The 18,096-nt window shown below is 46.0% G+C and overlaps 1 protein-coding gene and 1 long non-coding RNA gene across 5 annotated transcripts in view; one reads left to right on the top strand and one right to left on the bottom strand.

The window, feature by feature from the left end:
* The window catches only part of LOC311597190, a 43,365-nt gene extending 39,521 nt beyond the window's left edge, over positions 1–3,844 (top strand). The window contains exons 3-4 of the long non-coding RNA XR_014779129.1: positions 1,103–1,255; positions 2,305–3,844. This is a non-coding gene — a long non-coding RNA (uncharacterized lncRNA). The remainder of the gene's footprint in view (positions 1–1,102; positions 1,256–2,304) is intronic.
* EXPH5 (exophilin 5) overlaps positions 1–18,096 on the bottom strand; it is a 92,621-nt gene that overhangs the window by 11,163 nt on the left and 63,362 nt on the right. For all 4 annotated transcript variants that reach the window (XM_084781375.1, XM_084781374.1, XM_084781377.1 and 1 more), the window contains 2 exons: positions 11,052–11,103; positions 1,139–1,274 (listed from right to left, as the gene is read on the bottom strand). In XM_084781375.1, coding sequence (XP_084637501.1) covers positions 1,139–1,274; positions 11,052–11,103 — 188 coding nt within the window. The remainder of the gene's footprint in view (positions 1–1,138; positions 1,275–11,051; positions 11,104–18,096) is intronic.

The raw sequence follows: 18,096 nt of genomic DNA, 5'->3' as shown, positions 1-18,096 counted from the left end.
GAGAATACGTGGATTGCGATACGGGATTGCCATGTAATGACCAGGCAAGCTGAAGGTTACTATGGCGTGTCTGTACTGCTTCCGAGTCACCAGGCTGCTGTAATAGCTCAACCTGTATTCACACTGTGAGGCAGGCATAAAAATAAGCCTTCGAATAGCATGTGACTTCTCAGCTGACCGGCTAAGAAAACATCATTACAGGCAAAAGTTGACTACCACCTAATGTGTAAACACTTAGTTGGATACATTGGGATGACATGTGGAAATTAAAGTTCTACACAATGTAACACACATCAAAGCCTTATGTTAACTGCAAGACAAAAGACATTTAGAACAGAAAACAAAAGAGATCACATGGCTATGGGGATTCCTACCCAGGAATAGCCACTCCTGTTAGCCCATAACAGAGTTCTCGCACTCAAAGTTGCTCAGATGTCACACAAGTGGGGCTGTTTTTCTTACTACTCCAGAGGCCAGAGAAATCATTGCTCTGCCTCGTGAGCTTTATTTTCAGAGGCTCGTGCTGGGACCGTTCCTCTTCAAACTAAAGCTTTATTTGGATTAGATTGTTAGATTTCCCCCTGGTCCCTTGCCCATCTTGCCCCAGGGTTTCCCCAGACAGAGAGCCAAGCTGCAAAGCTGCTGACTGACTGTGGGCTTAACTTTCCCAATGGCCAGGCATGTCGGGATACAGAATAGCACCTGTAGGGCGAACTACGGTATCAGTAACAAGGTTCATGTGTATTATCTACTTCTGGAATCCGGGTCAGCGTGAGCAAATTGTTTAATGACCACTGGATTGTATCATAATGCATGGATGCCCTAATCAGCAACAATAAGTGGCTTTAAGAGCAAGCTTTATAGATGTATTTTTTTTTTGACTTGAGGTAAAATATTAAACAGCATCACCAGCCCCTATGTCGGTCAGTCTTTGATCTCAGCTTATTTGCTTAGATTATATTTAAGTGGAAGGTTCTTTAAGACTTGGGTTCATGACATAGGATAGCGTCCTCTTTGGATGGAGGAAGCAAGTTCAGGCCTTGCTTTGTTTAGGGCGTTTAGTACACACTACAGTTAGCATTTGCCTCCCTCTGGTTCCCAGAGTCCCCAGGGAAAGCTGATGCACACATGAACTTACCTTGGAAGAACTCACTCTCCAGCAGGGAATCATCCCAGGGCGGAGGCAGGCCACTCTCCTCCCTCATGATGGCCGGCTTAGGAACGAACGCACGGGCAACTGGCTGACTCCCAACAGGTGAACTGTGTATTTTTGCCTGTCAATTTTAAAATTAAATATATATATATACATATGACTATTTTATATCTTCTCTAGTTAAAACACTTGTATGTTCCCCCAAAATGTCCGTGGCACTAGTCTAAGAATTACCCATCAATTACTAAATCAGTTTCTCAATTTGGCGTTTTATTTTTGCTATTACAGTGGATCATGAACACCTACACATGCCCTCATATGCATGCTTCCTAGATATATATTCACACATACATTACCCTACACATGCGCTCATAAATACACTCCTATACACAGACTCATATGCATGTTCCCTTACACAAACTTCATGTGCATACTCCCCTACACATACCCTCGTTTGCACATTACCCTATATCGTCATATGTACAGCCCCCCTACATATTCCTTCACACATATACTATCCTACACGCACACACACACACACACACACACACTCATATGTACACTCCATGCACATACATTCCTATGTACAATGTATGTTAATTCTTTTAATAACAATCTCCAGGCAGACACTGGGACTCTAACAGAGTTAAGCAGGCCTTATAACAGGAGAGAGATTTCTGGCAATGGGGAAATTAACCTTTCTCAAGTTGGGAGTATTGGCTAGGGAGATGGCTCCGTGGTTCTAGCAGAGTTTGATTCCCAGTATCTGCATAGCTCCTCACAAGGATCTGTAACCCCGGTTTCAGTGGATGCAATCTTTCAGAAATCCAGGGGAAAAGAATACCAATGTACAGAAAAGGACCAACAACAATTAAAAAACAAAACAAAACAAAAAACCTTTGCCAGGTGTGGTGGCGCACGCCTTTAATCCCAGCACTTTGGAGGCAAAGGCAGGTGGATCCCTGTGAGTTCAAGGCCAGCCTGGTCTACAATATGAGTCCAGGACAGCCAAAGCTACACAGAGAAACCCTGTCTTGAAAAACTAAAAACCAAACAAACAAGTTGGGAGTATTGTCTCCCTGGTGCTAATGGCTGGGACTTTAGATTTCCCAGCTGAGTTTTCTAATAAGATCATCTTATCTGCTGTCCAGGTGGACCTTGAGTTCTGTGAACTCAAAGGGCTTCAGAAAAGACAGTGTTCCTATCCCGAGGTCACTGTGAGCAACAGAAGAGAGAAGAAAGAGAAAGGAGGAAATGGCCCAGAGGGAAGAGGGCGAGGAGGAAGTGAGCGAGCAAGGGAGAAAGACAAGAAAAATAAAGTATGAAAACGCCATAACAGAACTCGCCACATTCGCGTTAATTTTAAAAAATGAATCCAATTATATTTTAAGAGGAAGAGAAGAAGACTGGAGAGCCCTTCACGCACACAGCCGTGATCGGGTTTAGTGATTCTGAAATGAAGGCGCTGAAAGGCAAGGCCTTGAAGAGCTTTTTAAGCTATTGCTACTCTTACAGGATTTAAGAGACAGATATAAAGCTAAAGCTGTATTTCTTTAAGAAACAGAAACTGGCAGGTGTTCCAGTTGATATCAAACGCAGCCGCTGTCCCACTTTCAAGCTCGGTTTGTCTTTATAACCTTGGGCCAATTATCCAAGCCACACCTTCACTTTCCTGTGCCAGAGCCCCACCTGCACGCCCTTTGTCAAACTGGCTCAGCCAGGCTGTGGTCCTTTCTCTTCCCTTTATTCCCAGCTCACTCTCCTACCCAGCCCTTACCTCACATCCCATCTCATCTCGTCCTGATTTTTAAGTTCCTTCACTGTAGGCTGAAAGCCCAGGTCCTTTTACACCTCACGCCTCCCTTGTTTTCCCCGCGAGCCTGCCTAGATTTCATTGACTAGAGTTTGTAGCTCTCTGGGCATCAGTCGATATTCACAAGGGGAGCTTATTAATGAAGAAACAGTGGTCCTATCATAGTTTATTCATTATTGAACATAATCTATTGTGCAATGTAAAAATATAAACTAAACAAATAAAATAGAACTTTGATTGTAGATACCCATTACAGATGAGAAAGCCGAAAGCTAATCACTTGAAAAAATTTAGTTAAAGTCAGTTGTTTTGTTTTTATTCCTAAACTATGAACAGGCATCTCTCTCATACTCTTCCATGGCTCTTCAATTTCCTACTTTTGTTCTGTTGTTTTGAGACAGGGTCTTAGATTGTCGCCCAGCCTGATTTGGAGCTCACTAGGCAGCCCACCAGGTTGGCCTCAACTTCACAGTAATTTCCTGCCTCAGTCTCTCAAATAGAGGTGTGTACCACAACACTGGCTCAATTTTCCATTTTAATAACAACTTGTTATAGATGTTATAAATCCATTATTCCCAAATCTGTAGTTTTGGTAGTTAGTATGGAAAGTACTTACTAGATAAAAGTCACCAAGCATCATCATCATCATCATCATCATTTTCTCTCTCTCTGTCTGTCTCTCTCTGTGTGTCTGTCTGTCTCTGTCTCTCTGTGTCTGTCTGTCTCTGTCTCTCTGTGTCTGTCTGTCTCTGTCTCTCTGTGTCTGTCTCTCTGTGTCTCTCTGTCTCTGTCTCTCTGTGTCTCTCTGTCTCTGTCTCTGTCTCTCTCTCTCTTATTTTTCTGAGACAGAGTTTCTCTGTGAAATAGTAGCTCTGGCTGTCCTGGAAGTCCCTTGGTAGACCAGGCTGGCCTCAGGCATGTGCTACCACTGGGCTGCATCATTATCTCTTAACCATTTAACACCCAAACAAACCTCAAATTTCCTCTATGCACATAAGCATACATGCCTCGGTGGCCTCCTGGATCATGGCTTGCATAGCAAGCATTTATAATGAAATGGAAACTATGTGCACTGGGGGCCCAAGTGACAGATGAGCCTCTGCATGCTGGAAGGTCCCTCTGTCTAGCGACCCAGGCTCTCTTCTTTAAGACCAACTCTACACATCCAACATCTCCAGGCTACTTTGGATACAGACAGATGTGAACTGAATGGCTAACTAAAGGAAACAGGACTTTGCTAGCATGCAGTGCATGGCGCACGCCTTTAATCCCAGCACTCGGGAGGCAGAGGCAGGCAGATCACTGTGAGTTTGAGGTCATTCTGGCCTACAAAGCAAGTCAAGGACAGCCAAGGCTACACAGAGAAACCCTGTCTTAAAAAAAGAAGAAGAAGAAGAAGAAGAGGAAGAGGAAGAGGAGGAGAAAGAAGAAGAGGAAGAAGAGGAAGAAGAAGAGGAAGAGGAGGAGAAAGAATAGGAAGAGGAGGAGGAGAAAGAAGAAGAAGAGGAAGAAGAGGAGGAGGAGGAGGAATAAGAAGAAGAAGAAGAAAAGGAGGAGGAAGAAGAAGAGCAAACGTCATCACTGTTCTACAGAATCCTTTATCTGTAATTGTTTTCTTACCAGAGGCAAGTGAATGCTGATTATCAAAGCCATCACTTTAAGGACTCTGAGTGGGGTTGTTCTCAGTAGTTTAACAACCCCATGAAGTTAGTAGTAATATTGTCCCCACCTTCAAGTAACTGAAGTTTCCAGAGGCCATGCCATTTGCTTAAGTCCTACTGGAAACCGGGAGGGGACTAAGTTCCCAGGATGCTGGGCTCTTAGAATTCACACTGAATCTCACTGTTCCCAGCAGAACCCCGCAGTTGTTGGTCTATCAGGATGCTGTATCCAGGCAATGGGGATTTTCTGCAGCTAAACCTGGGCCTCACAGAACCCTGAGAGCAGCCACAGTCCCTTGTGACGCAGATCAGATGCAGGCCAGGGGAGGATGTCTTGCCTTCCTCTATCATATTCCACATCTTGATAAGGTCTTTTTTCAGCCTTACCCCTCCCCCATGCTGCAGAGTTACCGTAAAATGAGAGGTTTATTCAAACGAGGGCTGGACACCTCTTTGCAGTAAAAATCACATCAAGGCCCTTTCCCTGCATTTGATGTAAGCCTTTCCTCCCCTCTGTCCTGATTCCCTGTGTCCGAGGTCTGACACACACAGTGCTGTAATATCACAGACTTCTAGACCTTTGTCCCCGCAGCCTTGATTTTTGCTCTTTCTCTACGCTTTCTTTTAGAAATGGCCATTCACCCCTCAAAGCCCTGACCTTGCATTACCGCCTTCTCCACAGGAGCCCGGTCTCTACTCTCCCAATCAGAATCCATTTCCACCATAACCTCTGTGCCGTTCTGTTATTGCACATTACAGCGTCACGTCCACTGGCTTCTTTTTCTTTTCACTCTCCCACTAGCTTTCTCTCCTTCCTACCTAGAACAGATTTCACTCTCCTCTCTGATCGAGGAACCCAAGGACCCAAAGACAGATGAGTCAGGTCCTGGAGGTGGTCAGCTTCCAAAGGGAGCAACGAAGCAGGGCATTCTCATTTGTATGGTGAGCGCCGGCAAAATACGTAGTCTGCAAGGGGAGACTGAAGCCAAGTTCCTCCCTACAGCAACAGGCTCTACTTCTGGACTTCTCTAAAACACATTTAAAAGTTTGCGTGTGGATGTAGTGTGTGGTGTGTGCATGTATGTGTCTATGTGTGTGCAGGTGTGTGGAAGTGGTGGTGTGGGGTGTGCGTGTATGTGTCTATGTGTGTGCAGGTGTGTGCTTGAAGTGGTAGTGTGGTGTATGTGTGTTTGTGTGTATGTATGTGCAGGTGTGTGGAAGTGATAGCGTGGTGTGTGTATGAATGTTTATGTGTGTGTGCAGGTGTGTGCTTGAAGTGGTAGTGTGGTGTATGTGTGTATGTGTGTGCAGGTGTGTGGAAGTGATAGCGTGGTGTGTGTATGAATGTTTATGTGTGTGTGCAGGTGTGTGCTTGTGTGTGGAAGTGGTAGTGTGGTGTGTGTGTGTATGTGTGTGCAGGCACATGCACCATGAGTACACATATTTAGGCCAGAGGAGGATGTCTTGCCTTCTTCTATCACATTCCACATCTTGATAAGGTCTTTTATCACTGTGCCGGAAGCTCCCCTGTTTGGCTCCCCTGGCTGGCTAGTGACTTGCTAGGATGCACTTGTTTCCACCTCCCAGGGCTGGGCTTATAGGAATATAACCTGGCTCTTTTTTTTTTTTTTAATTTTTGGTTTTTCAATACAGAGTTTCTCTGTGTAGTTCTTGCTGTCCTGGACTCATTCTGTGGTCCAGGCTGGCTTCGAACTCACAGAGATCCACCTGCCTCTGCCTCCCTGAGTGCTGGGATTACAGGCATGAACCCACTGCGCCTGGCCTCAGTTACTTTTTAAATACTATACTTCTTATATCTTTTCTCTTATACTCTTGTATAAGTTTGTGGTCTAGTTAAGGATTTATCATCTCCATTTTGGAGATAAAACAGTCTTACTTCAGGTAGATGTCATACAGACGTCACATGAATGACGTAGTGGTGGTGGCTGCTCACATTTGTCTGACCTGATGCTAAGCCCTGATTGCCCCACTGTGACTTCTGTTAATGCACATATCTACAGGACAATCCACCTGAAATGAGAAACCTCGCCTCAACAATCCCCGCCCGTCTGTGTGGAGTGACACTTCGCACGTAGTTATAACTGACTTATGTCACGGCAAGATTGGAAGCCAGAGAGGGAAGGTTACTAGTAAAAATTATAACATAATTGAGATAATGAAAAAAAAACCCACTCCACTCAGGATCTCTGAGTTTGAGGCCGACCTTGTTTACAGATGGAGTTCCAGGACAGTGGCAGGGCTACACAGAGAAACCCTTGTCTTGAGAAGAAAAAAAGAAAAGATTTTTTTTTCCTATTAGGACCCAGAAAAGCACGCTGGAGGGAGGACAGCATAGTGGTTACACCTAAGTGCTACACGATGGAAGCCTGGCTCTGCCCAGGGGTGTGTCTGCATTAGCAGTCTCTTCCTGTGGGTCGTGATCCCTTGAGATGGGGGGACCAAACATCATACATCTATCCTGCATATTAGATACTTACATTAGGGTTCATAATGGTAGCAAAACTACAGTTATAAAGTAGCAACGAAACTAATTCTATGTTTGGGGGGTCACCACAACATGAGGAACTGTATTAAAGGGTCACAGCTTAGGAAGGTTGAGAACCAGTGGTCTGCATGGCTCTGGGCAAATTATGTAACCTTCTTGTGCCTCATGACGTTGTTGGGTAAAGTGAAGCCAAGGACTAAACAAGCAATACTTCCTATCTGGGTTGCTGAAAAAACTGACTGACTGACTTAATGCTGGAGCCACTGAGAACGGAGTCCAGGCCTCGGCAAGTCCTCCCATCTACTGTTGGGGTTGCGGGGAACTTTCTGGAGAACTCCTGAGAGTGCATAGAACTCATGAGTTGGGCAGATGGCCAACGTGGACAGGGTTTCAGGACACAGGGAACAGAAAAGCCACGGAGTAAACGAGGCCTTTTACACAACTTCAATGCCCTCTGCTGATACTGTCTGCGGTGTTGACATAACTAAACAAACAAAGCTTCTGTCAGAGTGTAACCTTCGAACAGTTGAGAACTTCCTAGGGCAGCCAAACCTGCAGAGCGGCTGTGGGAACTGGAACCCACGCTGCCGCCGCCACCACCGCCGCTGCTGCTGCTGCTGCCGCCCGATGCTATCAAATGTCTTGGTAAAGTCAACAAATTAAGTTTTCAGGTGCTCCCTGTTTTGTTTCTTTCTGTCTGCTTTCCTGCAGAGATCACATTCAGCAGTGTGTTCTGGGCCCTGTGGCTTAAAATCATGGATTCGTTTCTGTTTTCCGGTCCTGGACACACAGGCTACCCCAGGCAGGGATGTGTACAGAGAAGTGAGATTACTAGCTGTTAAATATGAACTATGTGTGGGAGGCAGGTATGCTAACACTAGTCCCACTTTGGAGGTGTGTCCCTCCAGACACAATGCTGTAAGCTAAGCTACAGCTAGCAGTAGTAAGCTAAGCTACAATGTGTTCAGATAAACGAAGAGCAACTAGCCGGCTCAGGTCACATTTGTCTTTTTTTTTTTTTTTTTTTTTAGAGACATGGTCTCATGTAGCTTCCCCTACCCTTGAACTTGCTATGTAGTGGAGGAGGCTGCTTTGAACTTCTTGCCCTCCCAAGTGTGGGATTTACAGGCATGCATCACCATACAGCGAGTTTATTTGGTGCATGCAAGTAAGTGTGTGTGTGTGTGTGTGTTTTGATATACATATGCATTTGATATATACACTCATATAGCCCAGGCTAGCCTTCAACTTGCTATTATACAGAGCAGAGAATGATCTTGAATTTCTGATCTTGCCTCTGCCTCCTAAGTCGTGGAGTCATTGGTGCACCACAGACCTGGTTTGTACAATATGGGGGGATCAAACTCAGACGAGCACTCCATCATCTGAGTGACATCTCTGTTCCTGAAGGTGGACTTTAACTTTAGACTCAACTCTTGCCAGGAAATTGTTCTCAACTGGAGGCTACACATTCCACAGGGAACATCTGGCTATCTCTATCACTGCCAGATGGAAGAGAGATACTGGTATCCGGTAGGCAGAGGGGAGGTGCTGCTACACAGCCTGCGGTATGCTAGCCAGTGCCCTCTCAGAGGTGCGGTTCAGCTGAAAATGTCCCCGTGCAAAGTCTGAGAGGAATCCTGGGCTAAGTTTCCATCTAGCGCCAAAGCATTCAGTGTTTCTGAACTGCTTTGTTTTGTCTAATTGTGCAAATGTCTAAGAAGTGCCTGCCACCTCTCCTCAGAGGAGGGTCATTCAACCTCGCAGTAGACCTCACACAAAATACTAAAAGCCCCCTGCATCATCCCTGTCCAGCTGCCAATCAAGTGGTGGGAAATTCATCACATGAGGTTTGACAAGAATCCCACTGACATCAATGGCTGCTCTCTCTCTCTCTCTCTCTCTCTCTCTCTCTCTCTCTCTCTGTCTCTCTCTGTCTCTGTCTCTCTGTCTCTCTGTCTGTCTCTGTCTCTGTCTCTCTCTGTCTCTCTCTGTCTCTCTCTCTCTCTGTCTCTCTGTCTCTCTGTCTTTCTCTGTCTCTGTCTCTGTCTCTCTGTCTCTCTGTCTCTCTCTGTCTCTGTCTGTCTCTGTCTCTCTCTGTCTCTCTCTGTCTCTGTCTCTCTCTCTCTCTCTCTCTCTCTCTCTCTCTCTCTCTCCCTCCCTCCCTCCCTCCCTCTCTCTCTGTTCTCTTTCTGCTCTGGAGCTTTAAGTAGACAAGGCTGACTGGCCAGTGTGTCCCAGGGGTGCACCCATCTCCACCTCCACAGCACTGGGAGGAATGGATGAGTGTGGGTTCACACATGCCATAACACACATGGGGGGGTCAGAGAACAACTCTGGGTGTCAGTCCTCCCTGCAACTCTGCTTGAGGCAGGGTCTCTTGCTACCCATTTCCGGCTATCTGACCCAGGAACTTCTGAGTGAGCGGCTGAAAACTGCCTTATCTCTGCCTCTCGTCTCCCAGGAAGGGGTGTACGGGAATCACAGCTGTCTGTGTTACTGTGTCTGGCTTTTACCTGGGTTTTGGGGAATCCAAATTTAGTTTGTCTGGCTTGAGAGGCAAGCGCTTTATGCTTTACCCATTAAGCCAAAGCCACCTCCCTTGCACCCAGTTTTCTTTTTGTTTTGTTTTGTTTTGTTTTTAGTGAGCTCTAGAGATGAAGAGTCAGGTCCTTGGGTTTGTAAGGCAAAGACTTTACTGATAGAGCTTTCTACTTAGCCCCAAATGCTCAGTATAATTATCCAGAGAAAACATCATTACCAGGGAGAAGAAAAGAGTCCACTTTTATGTAATGAACCTTCGCTGAAGTACAGTCCTCATCACAATTCTACTCATAATTTTTGTAGGGAGGGAGCGTACCAGTGCTCAGGGTGCACTAATTTAAAAATTGCCCCTGCCTTCTTACTATACTCTCAGCAGGCCCTTCTAAAGTTGACCTTTTATTTACAAATCATCAGCTATATAGAAAGTCGTGGGCATACACAAAACAGAAGTTATGCTCAAGCTGGGCATGGTGGCTTATGCCTATAATCCCAGCACTTGGGAAGCAGAGGCAGGCAGATCTCTGTGAGTTCAAGGCCAGCCTGGTCTACAAAGCGAGTCCAGGACAGCCAGGACTATACAAAGAAAGCCTGTCTTGAAAGCCAAACCAAACCAAACCAAACCAAATAACAGAAGTTATGACCTCAAAAGAGCAGAAATAGAAACCTTTTGATTCTCAACTTTGAAGAATATATGAACACAGTAGAAAGCTGGAATTTCTGTCTTTGGAGCTGGAGAGGTTGCTCAGTGGTTAAGAACGCAGGCTGTTGGACCACCAGCATCCCCCATGGTGCCCAGTTCTAGGGATCTGACACCTTCCTCTGGCTTCTGAGGGCACTGCTTGCAAGTAGTGCACAAACACCAGCTTTCACACGCAGCAAAAACACCTATATGCATAAAATACCTCAAATAAATAAATAAATACATAAATTTCTGCCTTTGGTCCACGAGGGTCCTGTTTGGTCAGGCCCCTTCTGTGAACATTCTCCATCCAGATGTCCATACTCAGAAAGGATCCAGTTATCACTCACTTGATTGCAAGGAGTGGCCATGGCTGCTCCATGCCGTGCCTCTTGCCACATCCACCTGTTCAGAGCTGCATAGGACTGGCAGGTGGTTGCTAGCAGAGGTGCCAACTATGGCGTGGTAGAAACACAGTGTGTAGGATGCTTCCTGTAGATGCCAGGATGTGAGCCTTCGTGTACCAGAGCCAGCCAGAAATCTACCACCCAGAAGCTTTGGACTCTGGGAGAAATCTGAGCTTCTAAAGTAAGTTCTAAGCCAAGCCAAGGAGAATTCCATTCAACTAGGTAGCCAGTCTAGATGACAGAGGTGCTGGGGTTTTCAGGGCCATCGTTGGTTCCCCAGCTACTTACCGCAGTTGTCCCTCTCTGAGACACAGAAGGTTCTTCTACACGGTCAGTACACCTGTGGAGAGAATTCGAAATCATTTCTTTGAAGAGGCTGACTTGCATCGAGCGTTACATGACGCTATGAAGAGAGGAGAAGGCGCACTTCTCACGCTTCCTTAGAAGGACACCTCTTAGGTAGCGCATCACTGAGCAAAATTTCAGAGAACTTTTCCTGCGATTGTTTAGAATTGGTATTTCATTGTTTGCATTTGAGCGCAGCATTAAAAAAAAAAAAACACGCAGCAAACTGCCTGCGTCTGCTGAATGCTTATAATGTGGCCAGCAGTGATCTTGCTCAGATACCCCGACCCCTTCCAGGCCGAGACCATGGCTGCTCCCACTTCACAGGTGATTAAAAAAAAGTACAGGGAGGTTGGGAAGCACAGCTCAAGAAGCAGCGAGCACTCAAGGTAGGAACTGGTTGCTAAATTCATAGCTGTCCTTAACCAGCAGAGTACATTGGCTTCTGTTGCAAACAGAAACATTTCTGTTTCCGGTCATTAATATTTATATTTTAAAGAGTAGTTATGACAGGGCCAGAATTAATTTATAAGACCTGTTTGAAAAAAAAAAAAAACAAACCTTATAGCCAGGCATGGTTGCTTTTAATCCCAGCCCACAGGAGGCAGAGGCAGGTAGATCTTCTTGAGTCTGAGGCCAATCTGGTCTACAAGATGAGTCCAGGACAACCAGGACTGTTACACAGAGAAACCCTGTCTCGAAACCCCCCCCCCCAAAATTAAGGCTTACAAAAGTTGCTTCTAGGTGATTTTGTTCATAAAGACACTGACTTAAGGTGACATTATTTTGGAAGTGAGCAAGTATGTGTTTACTGTTTACACTACTTCTCTCAGCTTAACAATAAAGAGAAAACTGAATAATTCCTAAGTCTAAAATTGAGGTATGCGCTGGCAACATGGCTCAGCAGGCAAAGGCACTTGTCACCAAGCCTGCAACCCAGAACCGGGTCCTTAGAACCCACAAAGAGAGAACTGGCTCCCACAAATTGTGCTCTGACCTCTAAACACATGTTGTGGTATGCACATGCCCCCCCCCACATACACAAATTAAATAAATATTAAACTAAGAAGAGATTGATAGCCGGGGATTCGGGGCGCACACCTTTAATCTCAGCAGAGGCAGAGGCAGGTGGATTGCTGTAAGTTCGAGGCCAGCCTGGTCTACAAAGTGAGTCCAGGACAGCCAAAGCTACACAGAGAAACCCTGTCTCGAAAAATAAAAAAACAAAAAAACAAAAAAACAAAAAAGAAGAAGAAGAAGAAGAAGAAGAAGAAGAAGAAGAAGAAGAAGAAGAAGAAGAAGAAGAGATTGACGTCAGCTCATCACTCTGAAATCCTGTGCCAGTGTGTGCTCTTCCAGAGCCTGATTCAGGCCTAGTAGACTCTAAGGACCCACAGCTCTTTGTGAAAGTAGGCGCCTCTTCTACCAAGGCAGCAGGAAGGGTACTGTGGATGGGAACAGCAAGAGATGCTGGGCAACAGCTGCCCTTCATCCACTTCCCTGCTTCAGGGTCCATGAAAGCTGACCATAAAACTGGCAGACCAAACGGTTTTATATTTTAAAGATATCCATAGCTGTTTTATAGTTGACCTCCAATTTCGAACTAAATTGAATTAGGTTGTGGACTTGTTTCATACTATCCTGAAATATTAGTTCTACTAATAATATCTACATATTAAACACAAGTCAGGATTCTTTACCCAATGCACTTGGGACCAGAAATGTTTCAACTTTTCTTCCCTTCCCTTCCCTTCCTTCCTTTTTCACACACATAGATGGGTGTGTGAGCGTGTGTGCACGCGCACGCGCACACACACACATTATTTTATTTTGGATTTTGTTTCTTTTTTGTTTTGTTTTGTTTTGTTTTGTTTGTTTTTCAAGACAGCGTTTCTCTATGTTAGCCTTGGCTGTCCTGGACTTGCTTTGTAGACCAGGCTGGCCTCGAACTCACAGAGATCCTACTGCCTCTGCCTCCCGAGTGTTGGAATTAAAGGCATGCGGCACCACACCCGGCTTTGGTTTTTGTTTTTCTGTGTACCCCTTGCTGTCCTGTAACACTGTTCTGTAGACCAGGCTGGCCTCAAACTCACAGAGATCCACCTGTCTCTGCCTCCTGAGTGCTGGGATTAAAGGTGTGCGCCACCACCATCCAGCTTTTCTTTCTTTTTTTTTTTTTTTTGTTTGTTTGGTTTTTGGTTTTTGGTTTTTGGTTTTTCGAGACAGGGTTTCTCTGTGCAGCCTTGGCTGTCCTGGACTCGCTTTGTAGACCAGGCTGGCCTCGAACTCACAGCGATCCTCCTGCCTCTGCCTCCCGAGTGCTGGGATTAAAGGTGTGCGCCACCACGCCCGGCCATCCAGCTTTTCATTATTGTTTAAGTACTGGCATCCACTGTAGGATCTCACACATGCCAAACAAGAGCTCAACCACTAAACTCTATTTCCAGCTTCCTCCCTCCCTCCCTCCCTCCCTCCCTCCCTCCCTCCCTCTCTCCCTTCCAGTATCTTTGTTTTGCCTTGCTTTTGAAACAAGGTCTCATTAAATTGCCAAGTCTCACCTTGAACTTGGGCCCAGTTTTTTTTTTTAAGTAGCTGGAATTATAGGCCTGTGCCACTAAGCCCAGCTCAGTTTATTTTTAAGATTTAAATATTTTCGTCAACTAATGAGATGGATTAGTGATGGGACCCAAGTATAAACACAAAATTCACTTAGGTTTCAGAAACATCTTACACAGAAGTACCTGAAGATGATGTAATCTGATGGTAATTTATTACATGAGGTCATGGAGTTGGATGTAGACTTTTCTAATTGTAGCATCATCAACAGATTCAAATTTGGGGGGGGGGGCAGTAAGAGAGCCCATCCAATAAAGGGACTTACCATGAAGCCTGATGACATGAGTTCAATCCCAAGAACCCTCACAGGGGTGGAGAGAACCAACTAAGACAGGCTGTCCCTCTGTCTGTCTTTCCAGAGGACCGGGGTTCAAGTCTCAGCATCTAAATGGCAGCTCACAACTATCTGTATGTAACTCTGGTTCCAAGGGATCTGACACCCTCACACCAATGCACATACATGAAATTAAAGACATTAAATTTTTCTTTTTTAAACTTGAGGGTTTTGCATTAGGAATACATACACTGTTTATGGTCTTGAAGCCAAAGTCTTGCTTTGCAGCTCTCGCTAGCCTGAGCTTGTTGTGTAAATCAGGCAGGCCTTGAACCTACCACTGACCCTGTCTCTGCCTCCCAAGGCTACAGGAGTGTGTTGCCTCATCCCACTTTTATTCTTCCTCTGTCTACACCTGCTGAAGCTGCATTCCTCTTACAAACTGTACACTCAAACTGGTATTGTTTTGACATCTCCGAAGGAAACAAATATGGCCGAGACGGGAGCCCTGTCTTCAGAGTGCTTTTAACCAAAGGAAACACAAAGATCTGTAATACCATTTTAGCCTCGATAAGGAAACTAGAGGAGGGTGAATTTGCGGACAGTGTGGAGTAGAAACACGAACTTCCAGCAGATGCACAGGAGCGCCAGGAGGGAGAAGGCGGCAGAGAATTGTCTTGGTGGTGAAGGGGCAGGATGAGCAAAAGCCGGGAGCCTGGTGCATGCTTGCTCTCCCAGCCTTCAGGAGGCAGAGGAGGGTCATGCACACTTGAGGCCAGCCTGATCTACATAGCAAGGTCCAGGCCAGTCAGGCTTGCATAATGAAACCCTGTCCCAAAAGCAATCAGTCAATCAGTCAATCAATCAATCAATCAATCAAGCAAGCAAGCAAGCATGCATGCATACAAACCATAAAAGGCTAGAGATACGGTGCACAGGTTAGGAGCACTGGTGGTCTTCAGAGGACCCAGCTTAGAGTCCCAGCACCCACATGGCAGCTAACAACCGTTAATCATGGGATCTGAGATCTTCTTCTGGCCTCCACAGGCACCAGGCATGCACCTGGTGCACAGACATACATGCAGACAGAACACCCAAAAAATGCATAAAATACTTAAATTTAAAAACAAACAAATAAATAAATAGGCCACCCCAAAACAAGGGCTTAAAGATAGGAATGTTATCAGGGTGGGTGGAAACTGGCAGGCAATTCAGTTAGCCTTGAGCCAAGAGTACAAGCCAGATTGGGTCTGTTCTTTTTATAACCCTACTGGCTGCAGCCCTCATAGCATCCCCACAGCCAACCTGGTCCCCTGTCTGATTTAGAGTCCAGAGTCCATGCAACTGGAGCAGGATGCTGAGGATGGCAAACAGAGCTTAAGGGTCAGAGGATGTCTGTACCACAGACAGGACGGAGTGCCATCAAGTGCAGGTTTACAGGGTAGAAGGGTACACACCCACCAGAGGTGTGCCTTGCCATGTGTGCTGCTTTGGATGAGGGGAACTTCCAGGCGCCTGGGAGGCCCATATCTCGGCATCGACAGCAGCCCCTCAGGCCTTCCACAAGCATCACTGGTGTCATGAAAGATCTGTTGGAAAAAGCCCTCTGGGCTTGGCCAAAATAGCTAAAATCTTCTGCATTTATCACCACGTCCCTAGTGGTGTCACATCTCAGAAATCTCTCACGAATACCCTCCCTGCTCCCATCTCAATTATCCTGCCTGAAAGTCACCTCCGTGTTTCTCTTCTGGAATCCCCTCCATCCTTCATGCCAACAACAGAGAGATCTTTGTAATTCCTGCCTAAAAAGTCCTGAAAGGAACTGTTCGAAATCTTAACATGACACAAAACTTTCCTTAAAAAGGTTTCATTTTTTTTGGGGGGGGGTTTGGTTTGTTTGTTTGTTTTGTTTTGTTTTTTGCTATTACACTTATTTATTTAGTGTATGTTTGAGTACACGTACACAAGTGTGCATGTAGAGGTCAAAGGGCAATTTGCAGGAGTGTGTTCTCTTTCCACTGTGTGGGTGCTGAGGATCACACTTGGGTCACCAGGTTTGGTGGCAAGTGTCTGCGTCTTACTAGCCCAGGGCTTTTCTTTTATCTGGTGAACCTCTTGAGCAAGGCCTCGCCCACCCACCCTTATCTCTCAGCTCTCCTCCTAGGCATCTCTGGACCTGTCAACTTAAATCCACCTCAATTACTCCCTCCTTTCCACGCCTTTGCAGATGTCATTCTGCGATCCTCACGCAATAGGGCAGGGCAGGGCTCAAGACTACCCTCTTCTATCACGTACAGCATTGAGGTGACCCACCCATCGGGTCACAGACAGTTCAGACCCCAAGAGTTAAACATGGACTTCGTATCTTTCCACCCTCACTCCTTCCTATGTGGCAAACAAACCTTCGTGCCTCACACTCGGGATTCTTTCTCATATCCATCCTTGTCTCTGTATCTACCTGCCATTACCCTGGGTACAGCACTGATTATACCCTTTGCGTAGAGTAGCCCTAAACTGTCCCCGATGTCTCCACGCTTGTCCCAATCCAGTCTCTGTACGTGAGCCAGAGTGACCAGGACAGACTGAACCAGGTCTCTTCCCACAAACCTTTTGCTTCCCAGTGAAAGGTGAGACTGTTTTCTGCACCCTGGAAGCCCTATGTGACATAGCCTCTACATGCTTTCTGGCCCCAAACCCCATTTCACTATGTCCCCTCAGCCAGAGGGAATTTGGTTTTTTGTTTGTTTGTTTGTTTTTTGTATTTGTATTTGTATTTTGATACAGGGTTTGTCTTTGTAGCCTTGGCTGTCCTGGATTTGCTTTGTAGACCAGGCTGGCCTCAAATTCACAGTGACCCGCTTGCCTCTGCCTCCCAGAGTGCTAGGAATAAAAGCATGCACCACGGCTTTCCGGCTCAGCCAGAGGGAATTTGACAGACACCTACGCTTCTGCACGCTACAGTTCTTTGCCTCAACACTTTCCTGTCAGCTCCAGGCCTGGAATGTTCTTACCCTTGAAGGATCATATAGATGTCATTCCCTCCAGAAGGCTGAACCAGATTTTCTCCAAAGCCCTGGCCCTCAGATGCGGTCTCACACTAGATGGGTCTTCCACACTGTGGCTGTGCCTCTCAACCTCCTGTTTTGCCTTGGCCTCACAAGAACCGTGGTGTGAAGGTGGGTACTGTCTATGTTGGTCCTGTGGAATTCTTGTGCAGTCTGGTTAAGTAAATGAAGGTGGTCATTCCCCCTTTCACATTTTCTCTTCCTCTGTCATCCAGCACCATTCGCCTAGTTCCCCGAGGCAGAATAGAAGAAACTTCACCTCCACTTATTCCCTCACCCACCACATTCTGGCTCTCCTGGAATTTTCTCTGTAGACCAGGCTAAGGCTCGAAAGCACAGAGATCCATCTGCCTCTCAAATGCTGAGATTAAAGGTGTGTGCCACCACGCCAGGATTATTTTCTTCTTTTAAGCTTTGGGTGTTTGTTTTGTTCTGTTCTGTTTTTGAGATGAGATCTTGTGGTAGAGGCCAGGACAGCCTCAGACTCACTATGCACAGATCTGGCACAGCTAGGACTACACAGAGAGACCGTGCGGGTTACAGGTGTGCACCACCGTGCTGCATTTCCTGCCACTCTGACGCTAAGTTTTATCCCTCAAATCCATTCTTTGTGCTAAAGGTTGGAGCAAAGATCTTGCGCCCTGGCACTGTTGACACTCCTTTTCCTGTGGCAGTCTGTCATGCTCTCTGTAAAATGTTCCTCAGCACCTCTGACCTCTCTCTGTGCTTCAGCTGTGAAGAATGGAAAGATGTTAAAGCCGATGTCCATCAGGACATAAAACTGCCCTTGGCTGAAAAGAAAACACTGAGCTGAAGTGATCTTTCTAAAATGAAGACCAGATGGTGCCAACTTGAGCTGACTCGCTGAGTCTCTGTGACCTAGACGGACTTTTGCTTTCTCTGGCTACAATATCTTTGCTTAGAACAGTCTCTAGTTTTTTAGTCACCTAGCTTGGTCCTCTTCTTCCAGGAAGCCTTCTGGATCCTCTATTCTATGTTAAGAATTTCCTCTATTTGGTCCCCTGGCAGGAAG

This window comes from Acomys minous (assembly GCF_964271855.1).
Source record: "Acomys minous genome assembly, chromosome: 5".
Classification (NCBI taxonomy): Eukaryota; Metazoa; Chordata; class Mammalia; order Rodentia; family Muridae; genus Acomys; species Acomys minous.
Note: the sequence above shows the minus strand (reverse complement) of the source record. Positions and strands in the feature narration are given on the sequence as shown.